Source organism: Gorilla gorilla, chromosome 5 (assembly GCF_029281585.2).
Source record: "Gorilla gorilla gorilla isolate KB3781 chromosome 5, NHGRI_mGorGor1-v2.1_pri, whole genome shotgun sequence".
Classification (NCBI taxonomy): domain Eukaryota; kingdom Metazoa; phylum Chordata; class Mammalia; order Primates; family Hominidae; genus Gorilla; species Gorilla gorilla.
The window spans coordinates 108313890-108330141 of NC_073229.2; the positions used below are offsets into that span (position 1 = coordinate 108313890).

Sequence of the window (16252 nt, forward strand, 5' to 3'; positions counted from 1 at the left end):
GAAGAGAATAAAAGCATGTTTTGAAGCAACATGGATGGAACTGGAGGCCATTATCCCAAGTGAAATAACTCAGAAACAGAAAGTAAAACTCCACATGTTCTCACTTGAAAGTGGGAGCTAAACAATGCACACACATGTATATACAGACTGGAATAACAGACACTGGAGACTACAAAAGGTGGCAGGGTGGGAGGGGGTGAGGGCTAAAAAATTACCTACCAGGTACAGTGTTCATTATTTGGGTAGTGGCTACACTAAAAGGCCAGACTTCACCACTATGCAATATCTGCCTGCAAGAAATCTGCAATTGTACCCCCTAAATCTATAAAAATAAAACAGTAAAATTTTTGAAACATATATATGGTCACAAATATATGTAAAATAAAGCAATTTAATGCAAAAACTTAGATTATGCTACACTTGTCAATATTTCAGAGATATTTATAGCATGTCTCCAGATTGAATCAAATGCACAGAAGCACAAATTAATTTCAAATTTTACATCCCTAGATTATCTGATGAAAAAATCTTAAAGTATATTGTCTAATTACCTATGGGTTTATTTACAGAAATTCTCTTAAATTCATTAGAAATATATCTTCAGGGCTGGGTGCGATGGCTCATGCCTGTAATCCCAGCACTTTGGGAAGCCAAGGCGGGTGGATCACTTGAGGTCAGGAGTTCCAGATCAGCCATGGCCAACATGGTGACACCCTGTCTCTACTAAAAAAATACAAAAATTAGCCTGGTGTGGTGGTACACACCTGTGGTCCCAGCTACTCAGGAGGCTGAGGTAGGAGAACTGCTTGGACCCAGGAGGCTGAGGTTGCAGTGAGCCAGGATCGCGCTCCAGCCTAAGTGACAGGGTGAGACACCGTCTCAAAAAAGAAAAGAAATATGTCTTCAGACTTTCAATTAGTAATAACCAGTCCTCCTGAGTACAAAACTCTCTCCTTCTCTTTTTTCCAGACTCCCTCATATGATAGTGCTTCTACACTCTACTGACTGAAAAATTACTTATATGCACATGAGTGTGTAAACTTTTTGCAATAAACATTCAGCTTCCTAAGCACCTGACTCTGCCTGAAGCTCTACTCCACTCCAATCCTCTGGTCCAAATAAAGTTTAATCTACTTTAAAACGATTTCTTTTAATTGGAAAGCAAGGAGGATTAGATAACATTTAATGAAGTCTTCATAAAGGACTGGATACTTTTCATTTAATCTAAAAAACAATGACATATTATATAATGAAAGAAACACACCAGGGTCCACAGAAATGACAGCTTATTATATATGCCTGTCTATATACCTGCTTTTTAAAACTATTATGGTGAAGATATCTTTGAAAAACATACAAACACTAAATTCTTTGTTGAACTGTTTTCTAGCCTATGAGCATGCAACAAAATAGTGCCTGAGAGGCAGTCTAGTGTCAGTTAAGAGCATATTTGGGTTAGACTGTGCCACCAGCTTTAGGACCTTGCGTCAACTAATCCCTCAGTTTAAATCTCTCTTGTCTCATGGGTAAGATGGGAATGGTAACAGTAGCAATTTCAAAGGGTTGATATAATTGAGGATCAAATGACTTTCATCTTGTTAAGCACTTAGAGTGCCCAGCATATAATGAGGGCTTGGTAAGTGTTGGCTTTTATGATGATTTCATCTCCTAAGGCAAGATGGTTTGCTGGTGCTCAAAATCCTGTTCATATTAGGTATTTAAGGGGCATATGATTTACAGAGTTAATATAAATATTTACACTTGTGAAAACTGCTTGCACATTTATTGATATATCATAAATTGGGATATATCCATCTACAAATATTAGTCATTTCTTTCACCCGAAAAATTCAAAGCTTTGTTTCCTCTGATACTAGTTAACTGAGTTAGTTGTAGGTATATGAAAATACATGTATACATACCAACACTACATATAGTAAAAAGAGAACTAGGTTTTATAAATGTAACATTTTAAATTAATGTATTCGTTTAAAAATTAAATATTTTCAATCTGATTTGATATCTTGAAATATATACTGTATTTTTTGGGAAAAATGAGATTTTATTTGTATCTTCTTTAATTTTGCTTTTTAATATTATTCTTTGGTCAAAAATATCAGTCTGGTATACAAAGTAAATTTTTTGTAACTCTCATTGCAAATCAAACCATGAAATATTCCATTAAATAAAAAAAGCACAAACACAATCTAAAATTTTCATTACAATATGCATCTAATTAGCCCCATTTTTACTTATATTCTATTTAAAAATAGATAATTTGTAATTAGTCTATTTAAGAATAGACTAATTATAATTATTCTGAATATATTGTGATATACCTTGATTAAAAAATATGTATTAAGTTTTAAAATATCAGGATAGAAATGCTCATGGAAACTAAATAAATACAATCTGAAATGTATATGCAGCAATCCAACTATATAGATAACTATTTTAGAAAAATATAAGATGATGAACTAATGTTTAATGAAAGTATTAATACAAAAGGGAGGTTACTTTTATAAAGTGGTATATCTCTTGCCAATATGGATTCAATTCTACATAATTTCTCTCAAAATAAGTTATCTAATAAAGAAGTAGCTCCTTTGGTCTTTTTTCTCTCCCACTTCTGGATGGCTTCTTAGATTAGCTAATCTAAATCTTTAGCACTAAAGAAAATCCAAGCAATGCTGGACTATACTTACTTCAGAATATTTCTAGTTCTTTTTTAAAATTAATTATTTATATATATATATATATATTTTTTTTTTTTTGAGATGGAATTTTGCTCCATCACCCAGGCTGAGGTACAGTGGCATGATCTTGGCTCACTGCAACTTCTATCTCCCAGGTTCAAGTGATTCTCTTGCCTCACCCTCCCAAGTAGCTAGGATTACAGGTGTGCACCACCAAGCCCAGCTAAAACCATGCCTGGCTAATTTTTCTATTTTTTAGTAGAGAGAGGGTTTCACCATGTTGGCCACCCTGGTCTTGAACTCCTAGCTTCATGTGATTCTCCTGCCTCTGCCTCCCAAAGTGCTGGGATTACAGGCGTGAGCCACCGTGCCTGGCCAAATATTTCTAGTTCTTCATAGCACATTTGGCTGATCCTTTCTTGGCCCTGACCCAATCTACTCAGTCATACCTTTTAATATAAAAATAGGTCTTGTAAAAGTAATAAAGTTAATTCTTTGCTTAGTTTTCCTTCTTCTCACAAAACTGGGATAATACTCAGCCCAGTAATGACCTCACAGTTTCAGATTTATGATGGAATAATACCCATATGTCTAAGTACCATGACTTGACTACAGAATCATGTTCCCTTATGAACAAGGCTGGCAATTCATATTTTGTTTTAAAATATTTAGTTATGAATATAAATGCTATATTACAGTGTTTTAAAAACAGAAGGAAAAAAATAATAATCTTGCTTCCTAAAACAAATACTTAAATAAAAAAATCTTTATTTTAATAAGCTTCACTTTATGATTAAAGGTCTCCCACACTGACCACAAAATGAGTATTTCTAAGCCTGAACGTTAAGAAAGAGCTCAAGATAATGGCCAGCTCTTTGGGAAGCTGAATATTTTGTTTATAGGGTGTTTTGTAACATTTCCCAAGCATTACCAGCATGTTCCCAACTCAGGGATCTCCCTCCTGTACTCCTCTCTCAGCTGTCTACGGTCAGGAAGAGAAATCCTAACTCTATATCCAGAGTTCCAAAATTCTACTTCCTTCTTCCTAGATGTCTAATAGAGCTAGGGTACCAAATAACCTTTTATCAACACGTCTACCATCTTACGAATGAGGCACATTAGTCTAAAAATTATGTAATTATAAAGCTGTAGGTATATAAAATGATGTTATTACTTTTACTAATGTAAATACTTTAAAACAAAAATTTCCAGGTCAACTCCATCTCATGGGAACTCCTGAAACAAAACAGAAAACCAAAATGCACTATATATAAAATACGCTCATGAAAATTTACCCTGAACACATACTTGTCGCTCCAGATCCTGAATTTTTTTGGCATCTGCTGCTTTATCTTTTAAGCGTATCTTCTGCCGAATAGATGGATTCCCAGATTCAGCTTTCAGTTTCTCAATCTGTCAATAAATAAGTAACATGTTAAGAAGCATATGTAAACATAACAGAAAAGCTCCAAGGGGAAAGCATAATATTAGTTCACTCATACATTTATTAATTCCTCAGCAAAATTTGGGGAATTAATTCCTCAAATTCTTTGAGCTCCTCCCAAGTTCCAGGTACTTCCTAGATCTGGCAGGAGATATGGAGGGCAAACAAGACAAACTAAGTCCCTGCTCCCAAGATGCTTATGCTCTAGTAGAGGGAGAGAGTTGATAAGCTAATAAATAAAGTAAATCAAAGGGAAAATGAAATAACTTCAGAGTGGTAAGGGCTAAGAAGAAAATAAAACAGAGTGAAGGGATAGGAACAAAGAACCAGAAGTTGAGGGATTGGCAGCTACATTAGGAAAGGGAGTCAGGAAACATCTTTTCTAGAGAGATATTTGAGCCAAGAGGAACAAGGAGTACGAGTAAGACAAAAAAGAACTAAAGCTAGAGTGTTCCAGGCCAAGAAAACAAGTGGAATGAGTCCAGCATGTTCAAGAATCAGAGGAGCTCTGATGTGGCTGGAGAAGAGTGACTCAGGGGAGTGTGGTATCTGATGACACTGAAGAGGCAGGCAGGGTTTGGACCCCATGGGGGCCTGACAGGTTGTGATAAGAAGCTTATATTTATTCTCAGTCTAATTTAAAATAGACTATATATCTAAAAGCAAACCACCGATCTTAATTAATAGTTCAGAGTAATGATGCAATGACAAAAGGTTATGTACAACAGATATTATGGACAAAAGGATTCATCTAGAGAAGAAATACATTCTGAAATATCTACTACCTCAAGTTTGAGCTTCTCAATTTCCTCATTTGCTTCTCTAAGCCGAAGTGCATCTTTATCCAGAAGTTCCTGATTTTCAGCATACCACTGTAATCTTTTTTGCAGACGACTGATTTCTTGTTTATGTGTTTCTTCTAAAATTTTTATTTCATATAATTTCTCACCTATAAGATAAAGTAACTCAATAACCTGCTTGTTGTTCTCCAAAATATGGAAATAAACTAAATTAAAAGATTTTAAATGAAAACCAATGCCCATCTAATGACAGCATTATGAAAAAATAAGGAGCATAAAACAACTGATGTATACAACATAGTGTCTAGCTTAATCTATTAGTCAAAGGAAATAAGAGATTGTGTTTATAATCCAAATTGTCAACCTTATAGCAAAGTTGGCTATGTAGAAATTTTTGATAAATTATTTTCCAGTAACCTTTTTAAAATTATAAAAGTAAAGTTGTTTCCATGGGAAAATAAATGTTGGATTTAAGAAATAATAAAAATGAAGAACGCCCATAATTATACTAAAAAGTAACAATGACAAACATTCAGGAGTGCTTATTACCATTTATTACGTTATTTACTACAACAAACTTTTACAGTGGATACTACTATTATTGTTGTTACTCTATATTTTACGGATAAGGGAAGCAAATGTCATTTTCTTACAAACAGGTCAGAATGGATTTCTCTGCACATATCTTATACTGAAGCTCATAATACTGCAGAGGAAAGATCCTATCTTTTGCAAACAAGGGCTCCTCTGATCTAACTTTCTATCCCTGTGTTCTGCCACTCTAAGTTATAGAACATACTTCTGCAGCTTCTCTCCATCCCTTCACTTTCAAATTTTACTACCCGTCAAGGCCCAGCTCAAATGCCACTCTGTCACGAAACCGTCATTTGGTATCCGACTTCCTCTCATGTTTGTTTGTAATTTTTTGTTACATTATGAGTATTCTTACCTTACTCCCCTTGGTTTTCGTAGTAGGGACCATGCCACATTTATCTATGTGTTCTTTATAAAACCCAGTGCACTACTATTTATTCACTTGGCAAATACACAACAGCCTACAAAGTTTCAGACCCAGGGAAAAGAAGACAGGCCTTGCCCTCAGGAAGGTCACAGTCTAGCTAGGATGACAGATTTATGAACGACCAAACATAAATGCCGTGAATCCAAAATAATTCTTGATTTTCTCTTGTCTTGCAGTTATTCCTGTTAAACCCAATCAAATTCACACATCTTTTAATAACTAATTTTAAAAAATGTTTCTAAAATTACAATATACTTCAAGGGGAGCATTTTGATTATACCATTCAATTTCTATTACTTAAATTCAACATTAGAACAGTTATGATTATAAAGGTACACTGTTTCAGCTCAGTGTTTTACCTGTGACATAAGCAATCTGATCTTTGGCTTGGTCCCTCTCTTTCTTCATTTTTTCGAAGTCTACTTCAAGAGCTTGTTTGTCTTGTTTCAGTCTTTTGATGTCTTCCAATAAACTGTCTTTTTCTTTCTTGATATTCAAAAGAAATATAAAAGCAAGTTTTTTACAACCACAATAAATTGTGGTATAGTCTTTCAAACAATCCATCATGAACACTGCTGCAAAATATTTTCTCTAAATTTTAGCTCTGATGTTATTACTACCACCTGCCCCACCCCAGAATTTTTAATGGCATGCAATAGCCTATTAAAATCAGTTCTAATTATCTCAACACAGCATTAAAGACCTCTCAATCTATTGTTCTAACTTCTTCCATATACTAACCATATTGATGACCCATGAATTCTCTTGCTTGGATTACTGTAATAAGCTCTTAACTAGTATGCCTCTTCTACCTCTGGCCCCTACAGTCTATTCTCACAGCAGCCACATGAATTGTTGTACAGTCAGTTAATGTCATTCTCCATCAAAAACTCTCTGCTGGCCAGGCGTGGCTCATGCCTGTAATCCCAGTACTTTGGGAGGCCGAGGTGGGCGGATCACTTGAGGTCAGGAATTCGAGACCAGTATGGCCAACAAGGTGAAACCACGTCTCTACTAAAAATACAAAATTAGCCAGGCAAGGTGGTGCCTGCCACCATGACAAATGGGATCTAATTAAACTAAAGAGCTTCTGCTTAGCAAAAAGAAACTATCGTCAGAGTGAACAGGCAACCTACAGAATGGGAGGAAATTTTTGCAATTTATCCATCTGACAAAGGACTAATATCCAGAATCTACAAGAACTTAAACAAATTTACAAAAAAAAAACCATCAAAAAGTGGGTGAAGGATATAGACAGACTCTTCTCAAAAGACGACATTTATGCGGCCAACAAACATGAAAAAAAGCTCATCATCACTGGTCATAGAGAAATGCAAATCAAAACCACAATGAGATACCATCTCAAGCCATTAGAATGATGATCATTAAAAAGTCTGGAAACAACAGATGCTGGCAAGGATGTGGAGAAACAGGAATGCTTTTACACTGTTGGTGGGAGTGTAAATTAGTTCAACCATTGTGGAAGACAGTGTGGTGATTCCTCAAGGATCTAGAACTAGAAATACCATTTGACTCAGCAATCCCATTACTGGGTATATACCCAAAGGATTATAAATCATTCTACTATACATACGCATGCACACGTATGTTTATTGCAGCACTATGTACAATAGCAAAGACTTGGAACCAACCCAAATGCCCAATGATAGACTGGATAAAGAAAATGTGGCACATATACACCATGGAATACTATGCAGCCATAAAAAAGAATGAATTCATGTCCTTTGCAGGGCCATGGATGAAGCTGGAAACCATCACTCTTAGCAAACTAACACAGGAACAGAAAACCGAACACTGCATGTTCTCACTCATAAGTGGGAGCTGAAGAATGAGAACACATGGACACAGGGAGGGGAATGTCACACAAGGGTACCTGTTGGGGGGTGAGGGGCAAGGGGAGGAGAGAATTAGGACAAATACCTAATGCAGGTGGGGCTTAAAACCTAGATGATAGGTTGATAGGGGCAGCAAACCACCATGGCACATGTATACCTATGTAACAAACCTGCCCATTCAGTACATGTATCCCAGAACTTAAAGTAAAATAAACAAAACAAACAACAAAAAAGAAAACTCTCTGCTGGCTCCTTGCAGGGTTAACCCAAAGTCCTTACCATGACCTTTAGTGTCATATAACCCAGCTTTACCCATGACTGATCACCTCTTCTATAAATCCCCACCTATTCCATTCTAGCCAGAGACCTCCTTGCTGTGTTTTGAACACTCCTACCTCAAGGGGTCTGCACTGTCTCTTCTGCTTGCAGTGCTTTGGGACCCAGATAGCCAGGCAGTTTCCTCCTTCACTTCATCAGGATTTCTGCTCACATGAAGCCCCAGAAGGCCTTCCTGACTACCCTATCTAAAATAGCAAGCCCCATCCTGGCCCCCAGGCACACAGTTTCATTTTTTTCTCACAGCACTCATCACCACCTGACATATAAAATGCAGGATTTTATTTTGCCAAACTTTGTGTCATAAATGCATAAAAAATGCTTGGGACATCAAAAAATAAAAACGGAATTCTCAATATGGACTACATTCTATACTACTCTCAGAGGTCAAAGTGTTGTGCCCCATTCCTCTGCTTGACAAAAACCGTACTTACCTTTCAAAGCTCACTTCAAGTTAAGCTAAGCTATTCCTGATAATCCCCTCTTCTGTCTCCCACAAACTTCAGTTGTACCTCTAGTATGGCATTTATTACTGTTTCCTATGACACTGATTCATATATACGTAACCTCTTCTCTTTATTAGGCTGAAGGCTCTACGGGGACCAAGACTGATTTAGTACTACTTGTTTACTTTATGGTACTAAGTGCATGGCATGTATTAGATAAATGTACGCTAAACTGAACTTATGAAACTACTGGACTCAACAGCAATCAACTCGGTATTTAAGTTTCAAAATGACAAGTTCTTATAAACTCTGTTTTATACTATCTTACAATTTAAAATTCAGTCTTAGAAAATAAGAGCATTTGTAAAGCATTATATAATCTTAGTTTCTAGCTGCATCGCAGATTTAACTGCATCATTTCATTGTTTAATCTTCTGTAGATGTCCTTTCAGGAGAGTCCTGAAACTAAAATTGATCTAAAAGTTGCTGAATGCTCTTTCTGCAAAAACCTGTTGCTTAATTAGTTCAATCAATTTAGAAAAGTTCTCTATCAGTGTCTACTTCATGGAATTACAGTATTTTAGAATTCAAAGAACTGTAAACATCTTAAGTTTAATCATGCCATCAATCAATGGAAGGCTTGCATATTTCCAGGGACAGAGAATGCCTACTTTCAAGAAAGTGAGTATGCCCCATGATAAACCTGTTGGCCAAAGGCTTTTGGCTGACAAGTACTTTTCCTCTCTCATAAGCTACCGTGCAGACATTCAGAGAGGCCTCTGCTACTCTTGTCTTTACCCACTTATGCTTCAAAGGCCTCTAGCTTCTGGAAGGTAACAAACTCCGGGCTTTTGCATTTGCTCTTCCCTCTGGCTTGAAGCCTGAATCTTTGCATGGCTGGCTGTTCCTCCTCTTCAGCTCTCAACTCAAACATCTCTTTCTCAGAGAGAGCTTTCCTGTCCACACTATTAAATGCTGCCTTACCTCTAACTCATCACCCATTATTCTCTATTTTCATTTTCTTCAAAGCACTACTATCTGTAATTATTTACTTGTGTATCTGGTGTTGGTCTTCTTCACTAGAACATATGTTCCTGGTGAGCAAGATCTGGGTCTGTCTTATTTACCTACTACATTTCCAATGCTTGGATGAGTGCCCGGTATATGGCAGGTGTTCAATAAAGGCTGTCTGATTAAATGAGTTGTAGTCAGCCCCATTCTCCTCCCAATCCTGGGATACTAAAAGGAAAGGGCTCAGGAACTTACCTTTTATTACATTTCCACCCATACTTTATAACCAACTAACATTTTAAGGATATACTAATTGGCACTAATTTTTAAGGTAAAAAGTAGACTATACATAAATCATAAATATACTTGACGATTATTTTGTTGATTTATCCCAGTATAAATAATTTTTGCTCTAAAACTATTTAAGAATACCAAAGTAAATGAAAATAAAGGTATGTTTACATTCTATCTTGCAGTATGTGCACAAAAATATTCCCAAACAATTTTTATGATTATTTTAAACTAACACCTTTATTTTTTTTCCCCTGATTTCTTTTAGGCTTCCCCTGACTTTGCTAGCTTCAACATGATGGGACTAAATGTGGACTTTTACTCATTTATGTTGAGTGGGACTTATTGTGCTTCCTAATTTGAGAATTCACCTTTTACCACTTCTAGAGAATCCTCAGCCATTACCTATTAAAACATTTAAATGTGCATTAGGGCATCTCATATTTGTTAATATTTGTGATACTTTACATTTCTCTATTTTTCTGTTTCACTCTGAGTTCCCTTAAATTGGTCTTTCAGTTTAATGCTTTCCTTAGTTGTTTATGATCATCTACTTAATTCTACTTTCTTAATTTCCGGCATATTTCATTCCCACAGCTCTGTTTAATGTTCGTTTGAATTTGCCTGGCCTGTTTTGTTCTTTTTGCATACTTTTTCATTTATTTTGTATATTTAAGCACTTTAAGTCTATTTATTTTATAGCAATTCTATTGGGGTTCTAATCCTGCTGTAAAGCACCTCATGCCTGCTGATGGTGGGCTGTTTCTCTAGGTTTTGTAATTTTGCATTGTGAGCAAATCATCAGCTGGATTTTATCTGTGGGAATACTGTGTTGCTTGGGTTCAAGGGTGTATACTTCTAAGAATTGTTTTGCATTTGTTTCTTCTAAATCTACCAGAGGTTATCACTGACTCAGAACTAATGTTTAGTTATTTTTTTAGTTTGAGCATTGCAAGGTAGTGTCAATTCAAATACTAAACACAAATGAGGCAGAAGAGGTACCATTTACATTGAACAACCATTAAAGTATGTGCAGAGGAGACTTTTTACCTCTCTCCACCCAGAGACCAAGTTAAGACAGAAAAGCTTCCTTGACATCTCAGCTTCTTTTTTCCTAATCCACTATTTTAGTGAAAGATTTAGTCTTTGAAGGGTATCCCGTCTACACTTTGCTGTTAAAGCTCAGGCCTCTTGGTTACTAAACTTACTGCTATCTTTTTATCCATCCTTACTTTTGGCTTCTAAAGATTTCCCTTACTTTCTTGAGAGCATGGTTATCCATTTACAAGATATTTATTATATTTTTTTCCCAGTATCTTTTGGTGTTGTTAGTGGGAGTTTTCAAATTTTCTGTCATTAAAATATGTTCAAAACAGGACTTTTAAAAGGTAAAAACAACAGCCTTTGGAACTAATGCTAATGCTATGCTTGAAACCTTACTTTGTTCCCCCAAGTCTTCATAAAATATGGTAATATTAATTTCTGCTTTAGCTTGCTATTTTTGAGGCCCACTGAAAAGGAGGGGTTGTCCAATCATTCATTTACCTTTCTACCTATCTGCCTTCCTACATACACATGCAACCAAAGGAAGTTTCCTATAATGGATTCATATGTAAAGCTGTATTTTATATACTACAAAACCCTGTTATCTTTATTAACTATGGTATGTTTCTATTTGTTTGTAACCTAACTTTGTGTGGTAAATTACTATTAAAAAATAACTGGAATTTTTCTAATTTACATAATAATTGAAATAGATTGGAAGGGCTTTTTAGTTTTAGTACTATGATTCTCAAAGGGAGGGGTGGGAGGAAGTAACTGTACTCCACAGGCCGTGTTTGGAAATGTGGCAGAGTGGTTTTAATTGTTAAAATGACTGGTGGGTGCTATAAGCACATAGTTCTTAGGGACAGGGATGATAAAAATCATGCAGTGCATGAATTACTTCTGCTTAAAATAGAACTACCCTGCCTTAAATTCCCAAACTCCTTGTATTGATAAATACTGCTTTAGAAAACTCTAGGCCATATTCTTTATAATACAATTTAATAAACATAAAAAAGTTATGGAACAGCATTGCATTTCAACTTTATGTTAGGTATGTGGAATATAAATACTTGTAAGATACAGTCTCTGCTCTCTAGAAGTGCACAGCCTACTTCGGAAGACAGGTAGAAAGCTACTAACTTTTAAAGGTAAATAATTATCTCCAAATTACACTATTTAGGCTGCACGCTTTCAAATAAGGAATTTGTTTCAAATAAGGTATACATGTCCTAAATAAAACCATGCCTCTGATATGGCTCTATGATAAATGGACCTGATGAGATGTGACAAATGCCTGATGAGAGGCTGAATCATAAAGACAATGACATCTAAAAACAGTAATATAATGTTTCCTCTATACTAAGGTCATGTGTATACTATATACTAATTTAAGATATTTCTCCCTAAGTTTTAAATGGTATGAAATTTATAGATTTTTTTTATACATTTCTATGTAATTTTTTAATAAAAATTTTTATAAAAATGGGGATTTTTATAAAACCTTTATTATCCCTAATAGTCAAAATCGTTATGCAACTTACCTGTGCCATCCGTAGTTCTGCTAACAGATCTGTAAAATTCTGATTTCTTGTGGGCTCTGAATCTTCAACTACTTGAGACAGAAAACGACTTTTGTGCATCTGTTCTCTAATTTATTTTGAAAATAAAAAGTTGTTTTTCTTTCTTACCAGGTGCTCCTTTCAGTAGAAAATATTCAATTCTTAAAAATTAAAAACTAACATACATTGAAACTGTATGCATAAATGAAGGTAAAATTTTCATTTAATCTAAAGATTAAAATACTACCATACTAAAAGAGAAATATACTTTAAGGGAAATGCTTATATCTATTCTAAAAGAACTGAAACCTAAGATTATTGGTTTATTTATAATATAAAATATTAATTCCCAATTCTCAGAGGAAAAAAATTAATCGTCCACAAAGATGCGCTGCATTTTTCTGTGGGGTTGTTAATGCACTCCTTGTCATATTGTTCTAGAATCTTTTCTGAGAGTCGCCAGTCTCATACATGGAAACTAACAAACAAAACCAAACACAGCCTAATATCTGGACTTTAGATTCAATTTTCCTGTTATTCCAGAGATATTATAGAAGGAGTTTTGGATTCCACATAAGATCATCTAACCCTAATGTACTAAAGAAACCATTTATTTCATTCTGAAAGTTAATTTACAGCTTCAATTTTGGATCCTGGGATAGATCTTCTTTTAGAAGCCAAGTAGTACAAGATAAGATATTTTAAAATAACTTTACTGAAACATCTGGGAAAAAAAGCATAAGTAGGCCAGACACGGTGGCTCATGCCTGTAATCCCAGCACGTTGGGAGGCCGAGGCGGGTGGATCACGAGGTCAGGAGATCGAGACCATCCTGGCTAACATGGTGAAACTCTGTCTCTACTAAAAAATACAAAAAATTAGCCAGGCATGGTGGCGGGTGCCTGTAGTCCCAGATACTCGGGAGGCTGAGGCAGAATGGCATGAACCTGGGAGGCAGAGCTTGCAGTGAGCCGAGATTACGCCATTGCACTCCAGCCTGGGCGACAGAGTGAGACTCCGCCTCAAAAAAAAAAAAAAGCATAAGTAAATGCATTCAGGCATTACCACTGTGCAGATTATCACACATGGCCTGGGGTTACACTTACCAACTTACAAGGAGAAAGAGGATATATATATATAGTCTGCTACCAAGTGTGCCTTTTTCTATTTTGCCTGACAGATCAGTATGAGCTATTATTAGCAGCCCTGCCTCTTAGGCCCTAGGTTATATAACCAAAAAGGGGGAGAAGTATATAAATAAATTCAATAAACATTCATGATACTCATGGGTCAGAAACTTCTGAGAACAGTCCTTTCTGAGTGATTAGGTGTTTACATAAAAAGATACACAAATAGTGGTCATTTTCTAAAAGAAGATAGTATGCTAGCTTGTCCATGTTCATGGGCCTGGCTTTTTCACTTAATATGTTAAAGTTGGAAGCAGTAACATCCAAAAGACCTTATAGTCTGAAATATGATTCCTAAGTAGGTGCTGGTGCTCCATAACCCTGCCATGATAAATGCTGGCTGAAAACAACTTACAGGTGCTCCTTTAAACCGCAGCCCCTGACCCGGCATAAAGGGCAGCCCCTACTCCTTTCCACGGTACACTCCGGCCAGTGACTAAGGCTGCCCCCTTGCCTCAAGCAGGGACCAACTCTGGTACAATTTATTCTCCAGAGCTTCTTGGGAGGAGAATGAAGCCAGTCTCCAGCTGAGACCACTATTTGCCCTCGCCGTTCCTGCTTCCCTTGCTCCCTTCTCCTGAGAGTTATCCTTCAGTATATCAACTCCACAAGGACCTCCACCATCTCAGGCTCTGCTTCTATGGAACCTGACCCAAGAAGATCATAAGTGATACTGTATGACCATTCTTTTTTAGTATTATTAATCATATGGTTCCTTGGGAAATGGTTAATTATCTCATTCTTAATGACTGATCAAGAGGAATACTATATATTCAATTTCCTGAAACTGATGTTTGAATCAGTTATGAACATAAATTCATATGAATTCAAATATGAATATGCTGAAAATACTATCAAGTATGTGCTAGCCATCTAACACCAAAAGAAAAATCCACTGAGTATTAAACATATAAATTGGAAATGTGTACAAATAAAAATAAAATTTTACTATGTCTAAGTAAAAATAAATGTATTATTAACATAATAAGAAAATGCTTGAAATAGTCTAAGTATATTTGATTTTAAGAAGTTCAAAAGGACTTACTTTAAGGAAGCTACCTCACTGAATAAACTTTGGTTTTCCTTAAACATTCGCTCCTCATTTTTCTTGTTTTGTTCTTGGAGATCTTTTACTTGATTATATAATCGTTCATTTTCCTTTTTAAAAACAGAAAACTGCATTATAGTTAAAAGTCATTAGTACTTATATAACATAATATATGTGCTCATAATAGATTAATCCTTTAAACGGCCTTTTAAGTTTCTTTAGCTTTTGCGTATGTAAAGTCTTTTTTAAACTTTTTATATTATATCTGAAGAAAATTTGGTGTCTAAAAACAGTTCTTTCCATAACGTTTAAAATGGCTAATTGAAAAAATAATTTGCAAAAATTCCCAAAGCCAAAGGGCCTAAGGTCAGTTTAATGCACTGCATTTCACAGGAGGTAAGTGGGAGAGTGGCTGAAGGAATCACCACATCCTGACTGTGTGGACCTGGGTGGAAAGACCCAGTGAGACCCTTTACATTCTTTTCTGTTTCTGGCTCAAGAGAGGGGGAAAAAAAAAAATCACTGCTGGAGGAAGATTCTGGAAGTCTGGCTGCCAGTGGTGAGGTAATCAGATGTACCTACGGGTGCTCATACTTGTATCTGCTATTGACTGTAAACAGGGAGTTAAAGACTGGTGTTTCTGAAAGTTGTCAGGACAAGGCAGAGCAGAGGACAGACCCAGTTCACCACAGGGCTTGAGCTAAAGAGCTAAAGAGTGACTCAACCAGTTGAGATCAGAGGGAGAAGAGATGTTGCCAATCTGCACTTAGATGCCCTCCCTGGCTTATGAACCTGTTTAAAATTAAAAATCAGATGCAAACCAAGGGCTTTGAGTATCTAATGCAAACTATAGACTGTTTTACCATGTCTGGAATAGTGCCTGGTGACAGTCTGTGCTTAAATACATGAAGAATTAACGAACATTTCCCCCTACTATTTAGACACATAAATTTTGTGTTGTCTCTGTTGGAGGGGTTGGTCGGCATACTCATGGGTCTGTTAAATTTTCTTAAAAACCCCTGAAATGGCAAGATCAAACTGGCAGAAGAATTTGAATGGTTCCCAGTAACTGAAGGCAGTGTGTCCTGCAAAATCATTCCAATTCAGTTACAGCAAACATTGTAATCATTGATGGGGCAATGCTTTTGATGATGTCCCTGGGTGATAATGCATGTTACTAAGGCTCAAGGTTCAAGTTACAGTTGTCAAAAGAGAAGAATGTAATGAGAGACAAGAAAGGAGAGAAGTAAGAAAAAAAGGTGTGGGAGGCACAGAACAAAGATAAAGTCTTATGCTGAATTGAAGATAACTAAACCTGTCCTGGTTGACTGTCAGGCTAGCAACCCCAAGATACCAAGATGTCATTACACATTGCAAACATCTGCCTCTATAGGACCCACAGATTTTCTTGCATTAAATTCAAAATTTTTTCATCCTCAGGGCATTAGCAATTAATTTCAGATTCATATTTCTGAATATAATAGCAAAACCAGCCAATATTGTCTACTGA

The 16252-nt window shown here is 36.0% G+C and overlaps 1 protein-coding gene across 7 annotated transcripts in view; it reads right to left on the reverse strand.

The window, feature by feature from the left end:
- The window catches only part of CEP162 (centrosomal protein 162), a 102778-nt gene that overhangs the window by 31963 nt on the left and 54563 nt on the right, over nt 1-16252 (reverse strand). For 6 of the 7 annotated variants that reach the window (XM_019030232.4, XM_055391982.2, XM_055391983.2 and 3 more), the window contains 5 exons: nt 14740-14852; nt 12490-12595; nt 6321-6447; nt 4926-5089; nt 4005-4109 (listed from right to left, as the gene is read on the reverse strand). In XM_019030232.4, the coding sequence (XP_018885777.3) occupies nt 4005-4109; nt 4926-5089; nt 6321-6447; nt 12490-12595; nt 14740-14852 (615 nt within the window). The remainder of the gene's footprint in view (nt 1-4004; nt 4110-4925; nt 5090-6320; nt 6448-12489; nt 12596-14739; nt 14853-16252) is intronic. The other variant, XM_055391985.2, reaches the window with a different exon arrangement.